At 30.1% G+C, this 14585-nt stretch overlaps 1 protein-coding gene across 1 annotated transcript in view; it reads right to left on the bottom strand.

Annotated features, from left to right (window-relative positions):
• Positions 1-145: 145 nt before the first annotated feature.
• The window catches only part of LOC107452365 (histone deacetylase 8), a 21852-nt gene continuing 7412 nt past the window's right edge, over positions 146-14585 (bottom strand). The window contains exons 5-10 of the mRNA XM_016068827.4: positions 13829-13906; positions 10198-10306; positions 6367-6539; positions 2796-2890; positions 2559-2664; positions 146-449 (exon numbers count right to left, since the gene is read on the bottom strand). Of these exons, the coding sequence (XP_015924313.1) occupies positions 400-449; positions 2559-2664; positions 2796-2890; positions 6367-6539; positions 10198-10306; positions 13829-13906 (611 nt within the window). The 3' untranslated portion in view covers positions 146-399. The remainder of the gene's footprint in view (positions 450-2558; positions 2665-2795; positions 2891-6366; positions 6540-10197; positions 10307-13828; positions 13907-14585) is intronic.

Raw genomic sequence — 14585 nt, 5'->3', positions numbered from 1 at the left:
ATCTGATATGTAAAAGGGCTCGAATTACGTGTTTCAGGTTCGAAATTCCGAATACAAGTCCGAACTCGTCTCTAGTTAACGTAGGTATTTCCAGCTTTCAAATATCCTTTAAAGAAAGGGCACTATTTTTAAGATTCCTGTAACATTTTGTATGGAAAAGTAATTTATTTATAATGAACATGCATACATCATGAACAAATGAGAGTTGAAGAATTGAGCATCATTCACTGAGACACGAGGGTCAACTAAAATAAGTTGGCATCACACAAATCAGGAGTGGAAACACACACACAAATAGGGACACACAATGAAGAAGATTCCAGCCTGAACAGAGGATTCTTCAATGGAGGACACAATTATAGAATCACAATCTTTTTTTCTTTTTGGCACAGTTTATATTCATAATCCAAAGCTTTCCAGAGCTGAACTTTGAATGTAATCTATATTCCCTAAGATAAAAGATAAGCATTAGAAAATTTTGTTGTGTATCTGCCACTACAAAAATATAATTCCAATTCACTAGTATGTAAGACATGTTAACTCGATTCTATGGTGGGGTACCTTTTCATAGATGAAGGTTGGCATTGTCTATATCTACTCTCCCCACAAGTTCATTATCAGAGAAATATATTGTGATTTGAAATGAATATGGCTATAACTAATGAAAAAGAATTTATCGATGTTGAAAGAATTGTACACTTCAAAATTCTGGCTAATGAATTTCTTTTTTAAAAAATTGAGTAATTAGCCTGTACTATTATTCTATGGTTCAGGGGATTGAGCGTTCGCCTTCCAATGAGGTGAACCGGGGTTCAATCCCGGCGATGGCTGGTCGATACAAATTCCGCATCCGGCTTGACCACAGTGCTGACGTGAAATATCCTCAGTGGTAGACGGATCATGGGCTAGAGTCCCCTTGCCATCAGGGAGATTCTCGTGGTCTTCCTCTCCATGCAACGCAAATGCAGGTTAGCTCCAGCAAAAAGTCCTCCACGAAGGCAAATTTCTTTCAATACTCGATCCAGGAGTTCCCTTGTCTTCTGGATTGGGTTCAAAATTACAAGGCTACAGAGTTGAACATTAGTAGTCGTAAACCCATAAATTGGGTCGGCTGTTCAACGACTTGTCTTCTAGATTGGGTTCAAAATTACAAGGCTACAGAGTTGAACATTAGTAGTCGTAAACCCATAAATTGGGTCGGCTGTTCAACGACTTGTCTTCTAGATTGGGTTCAAAATTACAAGGCTACAGAGTTGAACATTAGTAGTCGTAAACCCATAAATTGGGTCGGCTGTTCAACGACGGTTATAAAATAAAAGTTAGAAATTTAGTTAATTTTCTAATTAATAGTGATGGAAAAAGATTTTTATATTCGTGCTGACTTGACCAGTTCAGTTAATTTTTTTCTTACCTTTCATCAAAGAGCATGTGCTCCTCAGCAACAGAATTTTATACAGAGATTAAACAGTGTTCAAATTGCACTCCTTAATTTCTGCTGATTATTAGTGCGCTGGGTATTCAGAAACTTATTTTCATTATTTCTTATGTTTCAGGTTGATTTAAAATTCTAATTTTTATCACCTCCCCCCTCTTAATTGCTTGTAACTTTTAATTCATTAAGGCTCATATACAAAAAGTGATTGATACATGAAGAAACCTTAAATAACTTGACTAACCTTTCTTGAACCTCTATGTTTTGTCACACAACAATGTACTTTCACTGAATACCTTTTTTTTCCCCAACTGATTTTGATTTCTTTCCCTTTAAACAGAGATGATTGTGCTCCGGAAAAAGTCCAAATTTTTCCCTAACCGCACTCCGGAAATCCTAGGTCCTGAAGTTTCCAAGAAATCATCCATCACATTTATGTATAAAAATTCTTGTATATTTTATTTAAAAATATTAGAACTTGAATTTATACTTGGAATCTTTCATTTGTAAATATTTTTTCTGGTAGAATACTAAATGTGATTGAAGATAAAAGTAAACTTATACATAATTATTCATTTAAATTATGCTGTATATAATTTATTTAGAATTTAATGTTCTGAAAATATCAATGATTTAAATTTACAAAGACATAAATTTTTTAAAATGTGTCATTAATGATTTTACTCAAGGAATTTTCAGGATTTTTGAGATGGACTCACAATCACCTCTGTTTAAACGTAAGTTATAAATTAAAATATAAGTAGCCGATCTGGAAAATATGGTGTTAATTTTACTTTCTGGATGTTTTGTTAGGGCCTCAAACCATTAAGATTGAGTTCTAATACATGAAAATCCAATAATTATATCAAAAGTTATTCATAGTGTACATTTGTTTTTATTATTTTCTGCTCTGTTCAATGCCACATTGAGAAACTACATCAAGATTTTTTTTATGCCTTTCTTTTGAAGTATTCTTTTCTTTTTTAGCTATTCTTACTGTATCAAGACAGTCTTCCTTTTGAAAGGCTACTAAATTATTGCTAGAGAAATGAGAAACATAGAAATTTAAATAACCCTGAGTTGTATTCGAACTATGAACATATGAATAAACAAAAATGAAACTTACTTAAAACAGTATCAGTGATTAGTTTTAAATGCTCAGTTGAATTTCTATTGGGCATAGTTCTGGGACAAATATGGATCTCATAGTCTGGTCCATATTTCATCAAATACTAGAGGGAAAAACACAATTTAAATTATTATAATGTAAATCCAACTCATTGCCTTAACTCTCTTTAATTGGATTAATTAAGGAGTGAATATGAAAGTATAAATTTATTCATAAAATAAAAAATAAGTATACCTTATGATCAGGAATGTCAGATTCAATTGTTTTATCAACTAAAATAGACAAAAGATATGTCCAACATCTTGCAGTATTCACTGCATTGTAACCACCTAAAGAACAGAGAGGGGGAGAAATCAAGAAACTTAAATTACAAGTCAGCAATTCAAAATGTATTAACATAGGGGCAACTGATTATAATTAAAGTATCATCTGCCAGTTGTCATCAGATGCATTTTATTATTATTATTTCATTAAACATGGAATTATGAATATTTTTTTATAGAATTCTAAAAATTACCTTATTTCCCGCTTGTTCCTTTGAATTTTTTTTTCATTTTAGAAATGAAACTTTTAACACTAAACGTACCATAACTGGTCAAACGACCGTTTAAGAACTTTGGCATCGAAAATGCGCTTATCATCTTACCGTTTTTGCACATTTGACTTCATATCTTTTTCTAACATTTATATACAGTTAATATTCTATTGTTAATTTATTTATTTTTTGTATTTTGTTTGTTTCGAATAATACTTTTCGCATACCTACTTCTACCACAACCAGTCATTTGACCGGGAGAACAATTAATTGCTTTATAAGGTTATCAGATCAAAAATGACGATGTAATGCGTGTTCAACGGATTGCATTCGATTAATTGCACATTTCTGCAAAGACTGTTCTGTTACGTAGTTAGTTCAATCAGAATAACTGTGAATTCAAATTTCAAGAAAGTACCTAAAATTTTAGATTGGCATTTTTGTATAAGAAAAAGAGACAAAAACTAAATGTTTTAGTAAGCAGCTTATATTTTATTTTGATAGCTTTACTTCACTCTAACTAATTGTTAGTTTTTACCCTGAAAAATGTTGAAACAATCAAGACAGAATCTTAGGAGAAATAATTAATTATAAGAATTATAATTATAAGAATATTAATTATAAGAATTATATATTCGTATATTTCTTATATATTGTTATAATTATAAAAATAATAATTAGAAGAAATATGTTTGCGGAAAATGTACAATGGAAACATCCTGCATATTTAAAAAATGCGTTGAGCAATGAATGAAAAAATTCTTATTCTTTATGTTTGTAATACATACAAATTGGCAATATACAATTTTGTTTCATTATAATAAAGTTTTTTTAGTTTATTTCCTTCCCAACATCCATATTTCATACATTCAATCAAGAAACATAAAGTCCGGTCACTTACATCAGTGTTCCCCAACCTTTTTATCACCGCGGACCGGTCAACGTTTGATAATTTTACCGCGGCCCGCTTGGGGTGGGATGTTGATTGTTTCTATTTCAGATTATTTTGATTTATTAATTTTAATTTAATTGCATTTAAACATGTCTTCAAAATAAAATACAGTTACCCCAAAAAATAAATGTAAAGGGATTTAACATTTTAGCTTACTAGAACGTTAATCAATGAGAACCCTGAACTTGTTTCTTTGCAATGAGACGGTTCCATCTGGGGATTTGGAGACAATGACACCCGAAGTGTGTAGCTTATGTCCAGTTTATTCCGTTGCTTTGTTTTGGTTGCTGTTACTTTTCTTCATTAGTTCCAATGTAAATTTCGCACCGCGGTTTCATGATTTATTTATGATATTTAAAGTTATGATGATTGATTTTTTTTATTAAAACTAATTGAAGGAGAAAATAGTTGCGGTGGTTTTCTTTTTTTGACTTTTTAAAACAATAAAAAATTTATGTCACTACCTTCGGGGGCCCCTTTTTTTAAAATAAAATTTTTTTTAATGGAGCACATATATTTTTAATTTGGGGTATAAACCTAGGAATTGAAATTCAGTTTCAATGAAATGGGCGGCCCGGCACCAATTGATCCACGGACTGGTACCGGTCCGCGGACCGGGGGTTGGGGAACACTGACTTACATATTCAATGAGATAAATGTATTTAAAGAATATTTATTCTGTAAGTTATCTTATCAAACAAAAAAGTGGTGCCGGCATTAATGATGAACACTTTAAAGCTAGTTCATGCTCATATATTATTATGATTCAGACAGAATATTTAAATTCATTTTAAATTAAATTTGTTAGCTAGCAACATGCTAGGTCTTCAAACGACGATTCTTCTTTTTTTAAACACAAATAATAAATCAGTTAAAAAATAGACGCATACAAGGAATACTATTCAAGAGAGTCTAAAAACACAATGATCACATTGTGAGCCAAATGACTTCAAAATATGCCAAAAACAGTAACCGGTAAGTATGGGAAGTAAAGAGCACTCCCTAGTGTAGAAAACACCATCTATGTTGAACCCCTAAATTAATTATTATTGACAATGAAAAAAACAAATACAGCCAAACCTCATCATAATATCGGTTTAAATAAAATACATGTTTGGTCCCGTGAGTCAGCAATCAATTATTATTGTATTTTAAATGTTAAGCATGAAATTTCAAAGTTGATTATCGCTTAACATGAAAGGAAACTGGACACAGAGTAGATAATAAGCATGTGAATAAAGCGTCAATTATTCATTTTGACGAATGATATTTCTATTTTTCCTCATTGTAAGAAGCAGCAGATGGAAAAATAAATTAGAAGAATAAAATTAAAATAGTTCAAATTTTTAAGCTTATTTTAATTTGTTTGGTGCACAATAATACTGTTTACACACATTAATGTAGTACATAACGTGTTGTAATAATGCGTAATAAATTGTTTTCACGACACATCGGATAAGATTAAATAATTCTGATAGTCCCGCCGATTTAACATAAAAGAGGTTAGACTGTATTTCCATATTAACCTTAGTTTAGTCACTTTGAAATTGAAAAATATACGTCAGAATTCATTAAAAAAAACTGCTAGGTTCCCAAAAGAACTTTTTTTCAATTCTTACTATTAGTTGACACTCTCCTTATGCTTTGTAAACTTGTAGTGGATGATGTTAATACAGTTTTTTTCAAATATTGATTCATTCATTAAATAGGAATGAGCGAAAAATGAAATGGGATCTTCTAACTGGTAAGCGTTAGTCATTGTTTTAAATTTTACTATAAGTGATTCAGTTTGTCACATATTTTAAAAATAACATCAGTGATAATATCAAACTTATAGCTCTATTTGAACAAAAAAATAGTTTATTGCACACATTTAAATATTTAATTATTTTATATTTGCTCTGTCAAATAAATTCAATAAAGAGCGTTATGTGGTAGCACATGTGGTCCACGTCACCAAATTTATACTTTAATAGTTGTCTGATATTGAGTTGTTTATTTCTATTCCTATTAATATACTCTCCCTATGCATATTTATATGTCTTGTTCAAATTTTTTCAATCGTTAATAAAATACTTTTTATTCATCCCTTCAAGTTTAAATACATTTTTTTCAAATATTATTTCATTAATTAATTAATTTTAGTTTTATATGGGGGAAAAATTTTAATAAAAAGTAACTAAAATAACAAATAAAATTTGTTGACCTAAGTAAGTAGGCATTGGCTTTAAAAATATTTTTTTTTCATATTACTTGTTCCTTATTAGCAGTGGAGAATAGTTAAATTTGGAAGAGGTATATAAAATGCTGAATCTGACCTCCACCCAGGATGAGAAGGGGAAGGTTCCATGATTTGAAGAGCCTGATACATTCGGAGGGGGCTTTTAAAGTGAGATTGAATGCAGCAAATGGATCTCCTGCTAGAGTGTCAGCACCACACTGGCAGACAATCACATCCGGTTGGAATTTCCTATACGTTTTCATAAGAAGTCTGCAGAAGAAAAGAAAAACACATTTATTTACACAATATCTACATTTAGCTAAAATTTACAGGTGCGGGGAGAGTAGATATCGACAATGTCAACCTTCATCTATGAAAAGGTACCCCTACATAGAATCGAGTTTACATGTCTTACATACTAGTGAATTGGAATTGTATTTTTGTAATGGTAGATATATACACTACAGTACTCCCAAACCAGAATTATATCTCTGATATAATTCGATGAATGGATACCACTAGTTGGTTCATAGCTGTTTTGTGAGAAGCCAGGAGAGTAGCATTAAGATCACCGTACTTTTTTTTAGTGTTGATTGTGAGAGCTGTATTAAGTAAACGGTCGTGGTCGCTCCTGTGTTGCCTTTAGTAGTCGAGTGTATACGTTGTATGTTGTGAGTGATTGAGACTGAGAAGCAACAGCGTGGGAAGGCCAATGTCGCAAGTCAACTGTTCAATGTGCACCATCCATCGAAGTAGGCGTGTTCAAATCCTAGTTGGTGTTCCTGTCAAGGTAGGCGTGCACATCACGTCAGAAGGTCACCAAAGTGGGAAGTGAGTTATCGTCAATGTCAACCTTCATCTATGGAAAGGTACCTCTCCATAGAATCGAGTTAACATGTCTCACATACTAGTGAATTTGAATTGTATTTTTGTAGTGGTAGATACACTACACAGGATTCCCACACAACTTTTCAAACAAAACCGAGTACTTTCTAAAGACTTAAATAGTGTTCTCCCTAAGAATTTTCTGAAGGTCCACCTGCCCTGCTTGCACCCTTGATCCAAATAAATGAGGCTCTTTTTGTGAAAATAAGCCACCATCCCTTAAAAACATTGCCTTTTTATTCAGATTCCATTTTGAAAAAATAATAATTCACTGTTTAAATAATTACACTTTGGTAAAATTATCTGTTTCTAGGTTTGATTCTGATTACTATTACAAATATTTACTTTGTTAGGATGATTCTCAAGTGGTATCTTTTTTCAGGAGGGGGGAATAATACATCTTTTTTAAAAAAAAATAATTTTTTTTTGAAAAAAAATACAACTTTAAATGTTTATTTTCTCATAATTTTCAGTTTAAGTTATAGAAAAAAGCTTTCAAGCTGTTTATCAATTAATCATTTTTTTTTAAATATTTATTTTGAAAAAAAAATATGCACAGAGATTGTCTTTCAGCATCCCTTTAATCGTTTTTATAAACAACAAATTTGTCTCACATTTTGATATAAAGAAAGAATTACTTTTTGAAATATACTCATAAAATAGCATGAGACGATAAATTATAAATTGGTGAGGATAAAATTCAGTTATTACACATTTTGATAAATATTTGCGATGTTAAGTGAGTGTTAAGTCAAAACTTTAAGCGCCCTTTTCAGAGAGGAAGCACCCTGCCCTTTTTTTTCCTAGAGACAATTCTGGACTTAAATAAAGCATTATGAAATCTGTGTTTCATAATTTAATGCAGAACTTTTAATAAAGAGAGAGATGCTTTCATAGTTTAATTAACCTCATAGGAATAAAACTATGCAAATGTGACAAATTTCCAAACTAGCTATCTGTTATTAGAAGCATAATAACACAGAAATATTGTTAATAGAAATTAGTGTTAACGCAATTTTAATTAGCACAATTTTAAGGTGCATATATGCTACTCAATTCTACACAGGTATAAAATATTACTAACGAAATTGTGTATGAATTTCACTATTAAATAGAAAAAGTTTTTATTTAATAGTGTCTTGAGTCTAGTTTTTGATTACATTCTAAACTAGCATTTATTGTTTTTTTAGAAACAGCTTAAGTGGATGGTGAAATGGTGTTCTTTGATCTTGTTCATTTCTATTTCTCGTTTTCATTAAATCATTTTACTTGCTTGCTTTCCTATGCCTGTTTAGGCAGAGCGGTGCGATTGTTCTTGTTTTCCAGTGGCACCATCTGTGGCCAAGAATTCGACTTCTGTCACCCCATATGTCATACCCGTTTATAGGGTGCAGCCATTCATACATCCATTCATTCATCCACAGATCCTAATTTTGATCTGAATCAGAGAACAATCGATCTCCAATCCAGTAGCCCAAGAGGTACTGATTTGTTATGGGAACATGGAGGACTTTGCGACTCAACAGATTTAACGTGCACCAGTCACCATTTTACTACACAAGTCTTTAACCGGCGGGGCTCTAACCCACAAACTCTCGGACATGGGCCAAGCGCCCTACCAACCAGGCTATCCCAGCCAATCATTTTAATTCTTTATAGCTTTTAGAATGGGATACTTTCAAGTGACGTAGTGTGGCTATCTCGATCCTGTCTGGTTGTTGAAAAGTAACATTTGTTTATGTTAGCAACTATCCTTTCCATTCTATTTTGAGTATGCCAAGACATATCAATTCTCTTAAGTGACACATTCTTTCACAAATATTTCAATTTATATTTCCAACTTAACAAAAAGACCGGCATAAAGCCATATAGAACATAAACAACCTAATTATGCATCAAAGTTGCCAGGTACACAAAACAAAAATATATCACGGTTACAATAAAATAAATAAACAAAAAATAAATCTAAGTTAAGTAACACATGAAAAACGCATTTTAAATGAAAATTCTCAAATCTGTAATTTTTATTACCCAACCAAAAGACCATAATCTTGACTATTAAGTTGTAATAACTATGGATAAATTGTAATAAACCTCTGGTTTGAATATAACACAGCATATTCGAACTCAGGGCTCGAAAAAACTCAGAAATTTTTCCCGTCCCCGAGGACGGCTTGTCCAACAATGTACCCGTCCTCCTTTGAAACTAACCCGTCGCTTCTAAATAAATAAAAATATAATTTTCTCTTGTTTATTACAAACATTTATATAAATTGCACAATGAATTAGTAGTTACTAGGATTACATTATACAGTAATAAAAGAAATACTAGGTTACTAATAGTAAAACCTAGTATTTCTATTATGAAATAATTTATTTCTTTGATGAAATAATTTAAATAACAAAGGTTACGTTATCTGTCAATTATCATGTCAATTTATCCGATGGTACTGCGTTTTTTAAATGAATCAAATATGACGTTTGCCAGTTCCACAATCAAGCCAATGATTTACAGAGGTTTCTGCACAGAAATCTGAAAGAGGTTTTCCATTTTGGTAGATGTTCATAAATGCGTTTAACGCTTCCTGTTTAAGACCAGTAAGTAATGTGTTTTTTTGTAAGTTCATTGCTGAAAAGCCACTTTCAACCGCTGCAGTACACCCAGACAGAGAAAACATCAATTCCACCATGCGCAGTATGTTGCTGTATTTCGAGATTAGAGGGTCATTTTAGAAGTAAGGAGTTAGACTCTTGTAAGATAACAAAAATTGAAAATGTATCACGAACATTAACGGGAAAATGGTCGTCCGAGGGGAATTTTTGACTGCCGAGGACGGGCAGTTTCTCGAGCCCTGTTCAAACTATTTTTTCCTTCAAGAACATAAGTTAGAAACAAGGAAATAGTAAATATAATCTGTCAAAACAGGTCCTGACATGGTCCTTTTTTTTAAACGTGAAATATTTTCTTCCAAAATGAATATTTGCAAACGTTAAAAAAAATATTAATCCATAAACGTTTAAAAAAAAAAAAAAGCATACTTACGGAATAATTAATTCTATGTATTGAGCATCTTGAATACCATCATACAGAGGTACATTTATAGTGTAATACTTTCCTTTTCCATAACCTATATCATTTAGAAGACCAGTTCCTAAAATAACATCATTTATAAGTATTGTTCGCAGCAAAAGAAACTGTTGATATAAAATAGCCAAAGAAATGCTGCCATGCTTTTAAAATTTTACTGGCAGCCATATAAGATATATATGGGTGATTCTTTTTTAACATGACAATTCGGACCAAAACATTTCTTCGAATTTAAAGTCTTCAAAATAATCTAAAATTTTTTTCGTATACTTCTTCAGTTACATTTATTAATATCTTACAGACAGCAATGTAGTTTATTGACATTTGCTCGAGAAAAAAAATAAAATAGAAATTCACCAAATCTTAAATGCCAGGAAAATGACATATTAGCTTAGAAGTTTAAAAAACAGTCATTTTAAGTTAATAGTAAGTAACTCAACTTAAGCCTTGTTGTTAGATTGTTTAATAATTTAAATTGCTTAAATTAATTCTTTTTATCCACTGTAGAAAGAATCAATTTTTTTTTTTGTTGCTGATATGTACAGAATAAAATTGTGCATAATAATCAATCATTAAATAAATAAATAACTTTGATTACATCCAACCATATTACAATCATACATAAATTTGGTATTGGGTTAATATTTGCGTTTCTTCCTTACAGTATTAGCAGTTAAAAAAAAAATTCTGGTAACACTTCAATGTCCTGGAATTCATAAGCCAGGAAAACGACAGCCAGGATAATAACAAATTTGCCATTTTATAGCATATAACTTTACTTTAATTTAATATTTTGGCCTAAGACGTTTACATTCTGCAGAAAACAACAGGATTTCTTAAAATAACTCAGATAAATCTATGCCGTTTACGTTATTAATGATTTCAAGAAGCCAGGAAAATGACAACACAAAAACCTACTAATCTTGAAAAAATTTTTGAAATAGATTTTGAACCAGAAAATTGGTTCTTTATTCATGCAACAAGACATGTTCATATAGGAGGGTATCTAATCAATCTATTAACATAAGATATTGATTGCTGGCTCCATCTATTTTGGTTATAAACCACTAAATAAAAGTAGACAGGAAAATGACAGATTTTCTTGAGACAAACAAGTTATTGACAGGAAAAAAAAAATTTTAAACGAAGTTTTTATTAATAATACCCTCTGCGTATATTCAAAAAATGCTTACACCGGTTGAGATTTAAAAAAATTAGGTATTGAAAAATTTATGGGAAGTTTTGAAGCTAGTTATTATTGGAAACATTGTTTGGAACATGCCAGGAAAATGACATTTTAAAGTTCAATTAAATTTTTCAACTATACAAAACAGTCAATGCTAGTGCAAAGTCATTTTAAAATGCTAACAGCAATGCAATTTATAAAAAAATTTTTAAAAAAAAGTTCTTTTAGTATTATAGTATTAGATCTTGGAGCAAGGGACAGTGAATTGTCATATTTCGTGAGAATCACCCATATATATGAATATATATATGTATTATATATCCTTTATACATCCCTGTAAATCTTTTTATTTTATTTTATTATTTTAATCAAAACACTTTTAAATTCACATCCTGTCCCTAAATCTATTTTTGGCTCAAGTATGCATTAATTAAAAGTGAAGAAATTTCTCCCTTTACTCTGTGTGGGAATCTCACGACCAATTTAATACACCAATTGTAATTACTAAGATTTCCCTTTTTCCCTAAAATATAATAAAATAGAAGAAAATTCATTTGCTACTTTCCCTAGGATAAAATCTCAAGCACACAGTTTCGGAGTGCGAATTTGAGCTCCGCCATTGATAGAAAATTTTTTGAATATACCATGTAAAGCTAAATAAAATATTTTTGCCTTCCAACTGCTATCTGCGTGACTCAACAACACTCAACCATACCTGCCACCCTTTCATATATACACATATAAGGAAAAGGTAAAAAGGATAATCATAGCTAAGAACGTACTTCATAATTAATTTTTTTTTACTTATAGTGTATTATTACATGAGAAATTTCAAAATAGCTAAAATTGCTTTTATTGCAATTTTGTTGGTGAACAATTTTAAACATATTTTTCATGTAAGATTTTGTACATCATACCCTCTAACAAACTACCCCAACCAAAAAAAAAAAAAAAAAAATTTAAAAATATTTTGTTATTACTTATACTTTTATCTGTTAATTTTTTCCAAGATACATTTCTTCATTGTTAACAAGATAAAAAGTACAAATATCTCGTATACTTGCAAATTTTGCCACGAGAAACTGTACTGATGGCGCTGGCATAGCTACTGACTTTGATACACAAATAACTACAAACAGTAGTTTCGTATACTAACGTTTACTGCAATTTTCACATTTGCGAAGAATTAGGCATTGAAATGAATCGACCTCGAGTGGCATCTAGACAAGTTCATAGATCGAATGTGCCTTCTGAAAACGCAGAAGAATTTTTCAGGGGGTCAATCTTTATTCCTTATTTGGACTCCATTATATCTTCGTTGCAAGACAGTTTTTCTTCTACACAAAGAAAAGCATTTTCACTCTTACAGCTTCACCGGAATGTGAGGAACAATCTGGACAAAGCATCATATCTTGGAAGTTTTAGAGGAAAATGAAAGTAAATTGTTATTTGGTGTTCAAAATAAATATATATGAAAAAAAATCTATAAATGTGAGAAAAAAGTGTGAGACTTTTAAAAATTATAATTTTATCTTAGTTTTATCTAAATAATTTAATATCTAATTAACATATTTTAATCATACCAATTGAGTTTTACGTTTATTTAAATACCAATACTTTCAAAATTTATTAAATATGTAGTTTCTGAGGAAGAATATGTTGTTAAATCAAAAGTAATTTAGAAAAATTGTTCTTTCCATGTTTCATGATCTAATTAATGTCCACAATTGTTATCGAATTGAAATATAATCTTTATCTTCACAAAGTCACGAGGGCGTTCGGTATTAAGCTATCTATGTTTTAAAAAAATTTTTATCAGCCAATAATTGTATACACAACGATTTTAGTCGGATTTTTTAATTTTAGGTAAGATATTGTTTTTAATTATTATTAAGCATTATTTATACTTTTCTTCTGAGCTTTGATTAATAGATGTAAAAAAACAAAAAAAAATTATTTGAATAAATAAAAAAAAATTTATTCAAATTTTTTAAAAAAAAAGAAATTTTTATTTTTGTAAATTTAAGAACTTTGTAATCACTTTTTTTAAAAATAATTTTAGTTATCCCTGGTCTCTGGTCATTTTAAGATCTTTTTCAAAGACGTATTTTAAAATCTGTGATTCATAAAAATTATTTGCATTGTAGAAAATAAAAAAACTTCAGCAAATTTTTGAAAAGTTTTGGAGCGTAACAAAGGTATTAAAAACGTGGGTTCAACCTTCAACAATGAGAAAATGCTTTCATACTTCGCCTAATTTCTTAAATGTGCATTTTTAGATACACCCATAGTAAAATATTCACAGAATAAGTGCTATGTTCGCTGAAAAAAGATATTAAGACATATTTTATAATAAGTTTTTCATAAATAAACACATATATGATAGGTAATATAACTAACCAGGGTAAAATCCAATTTCATTCTTGTGAATAGAGAAGCATAGTACTCGAGAGGTGTGAGCGAATGCCTCTTCAACACCTACAAAAAGAAACACACTTTAAAATATAAAGAAAGATTTGAGCTCTATACAATTTTAACATAAATCAAATTAATCAAAAATTAATTAGTAACATACATTACATGTAAATCATAACATACATATTCATTTAAATCATAAATTCTCAATATTTTCAACAAGAATCATTATTATATTTTAACTAGAAAAGGATACTCCACTCTATAAAGGTGAAGAATTATTCGCTGATAATAATTTTAGATAGAGAGCATAGTTTTTTAATCAATTGGCATAAAAATTAGGGATATAACGAATATTCGGCTACAATATGGCATTCGACCCTTTCACCAAATATTTGGTTGACCAAATATTAGGTAAAGTTGTTTGTAAAATCATTTTTCAACAGGGATTTTTTTGGAGTAAATTTTAATAGAACATTATTTATACTAAAACTGTACATTATTCGAAATAGTTTTTACTCATAGTTGTTAAGTTAATTTATATTCTGAAAAACGCATGGGAGAGTAAAATTTGAAGAATTGAAACTAGATTACTTTATACTGAAACATGAGCTTTGTAATGCTGATTTATTATTATTTTTTCTTAAATTATAATAAGGCAAGTAAATTTCATAATTTTTTCAACAATGTTTTAAAAATTGAAAACTTTTTTTTTTCATTTTTGCTTATTTTTTTGTTTTAA

This window comes from Parasteatoda tepidariorum, chromosome 9 (assembly GCF_982258835.1).
Source record: "Parasteatoda tepidariorum strain Cologne lab strain chromosome 9, Ptep-v5.0, whole genome shotgun sequence".
Classification (NCBI taxonomy): domain Eukaryota; kingdom Metazoa; phylum Arthropoda; class Arachnida; order Araneae; family Theridiidae; genus Parasteatoda; species Parasteatoda tepidariorum.
Note: the sequence above shows the minus strand (reverse complement) of the source record. Positions and strands in the feature narration are given on the sequence as shown.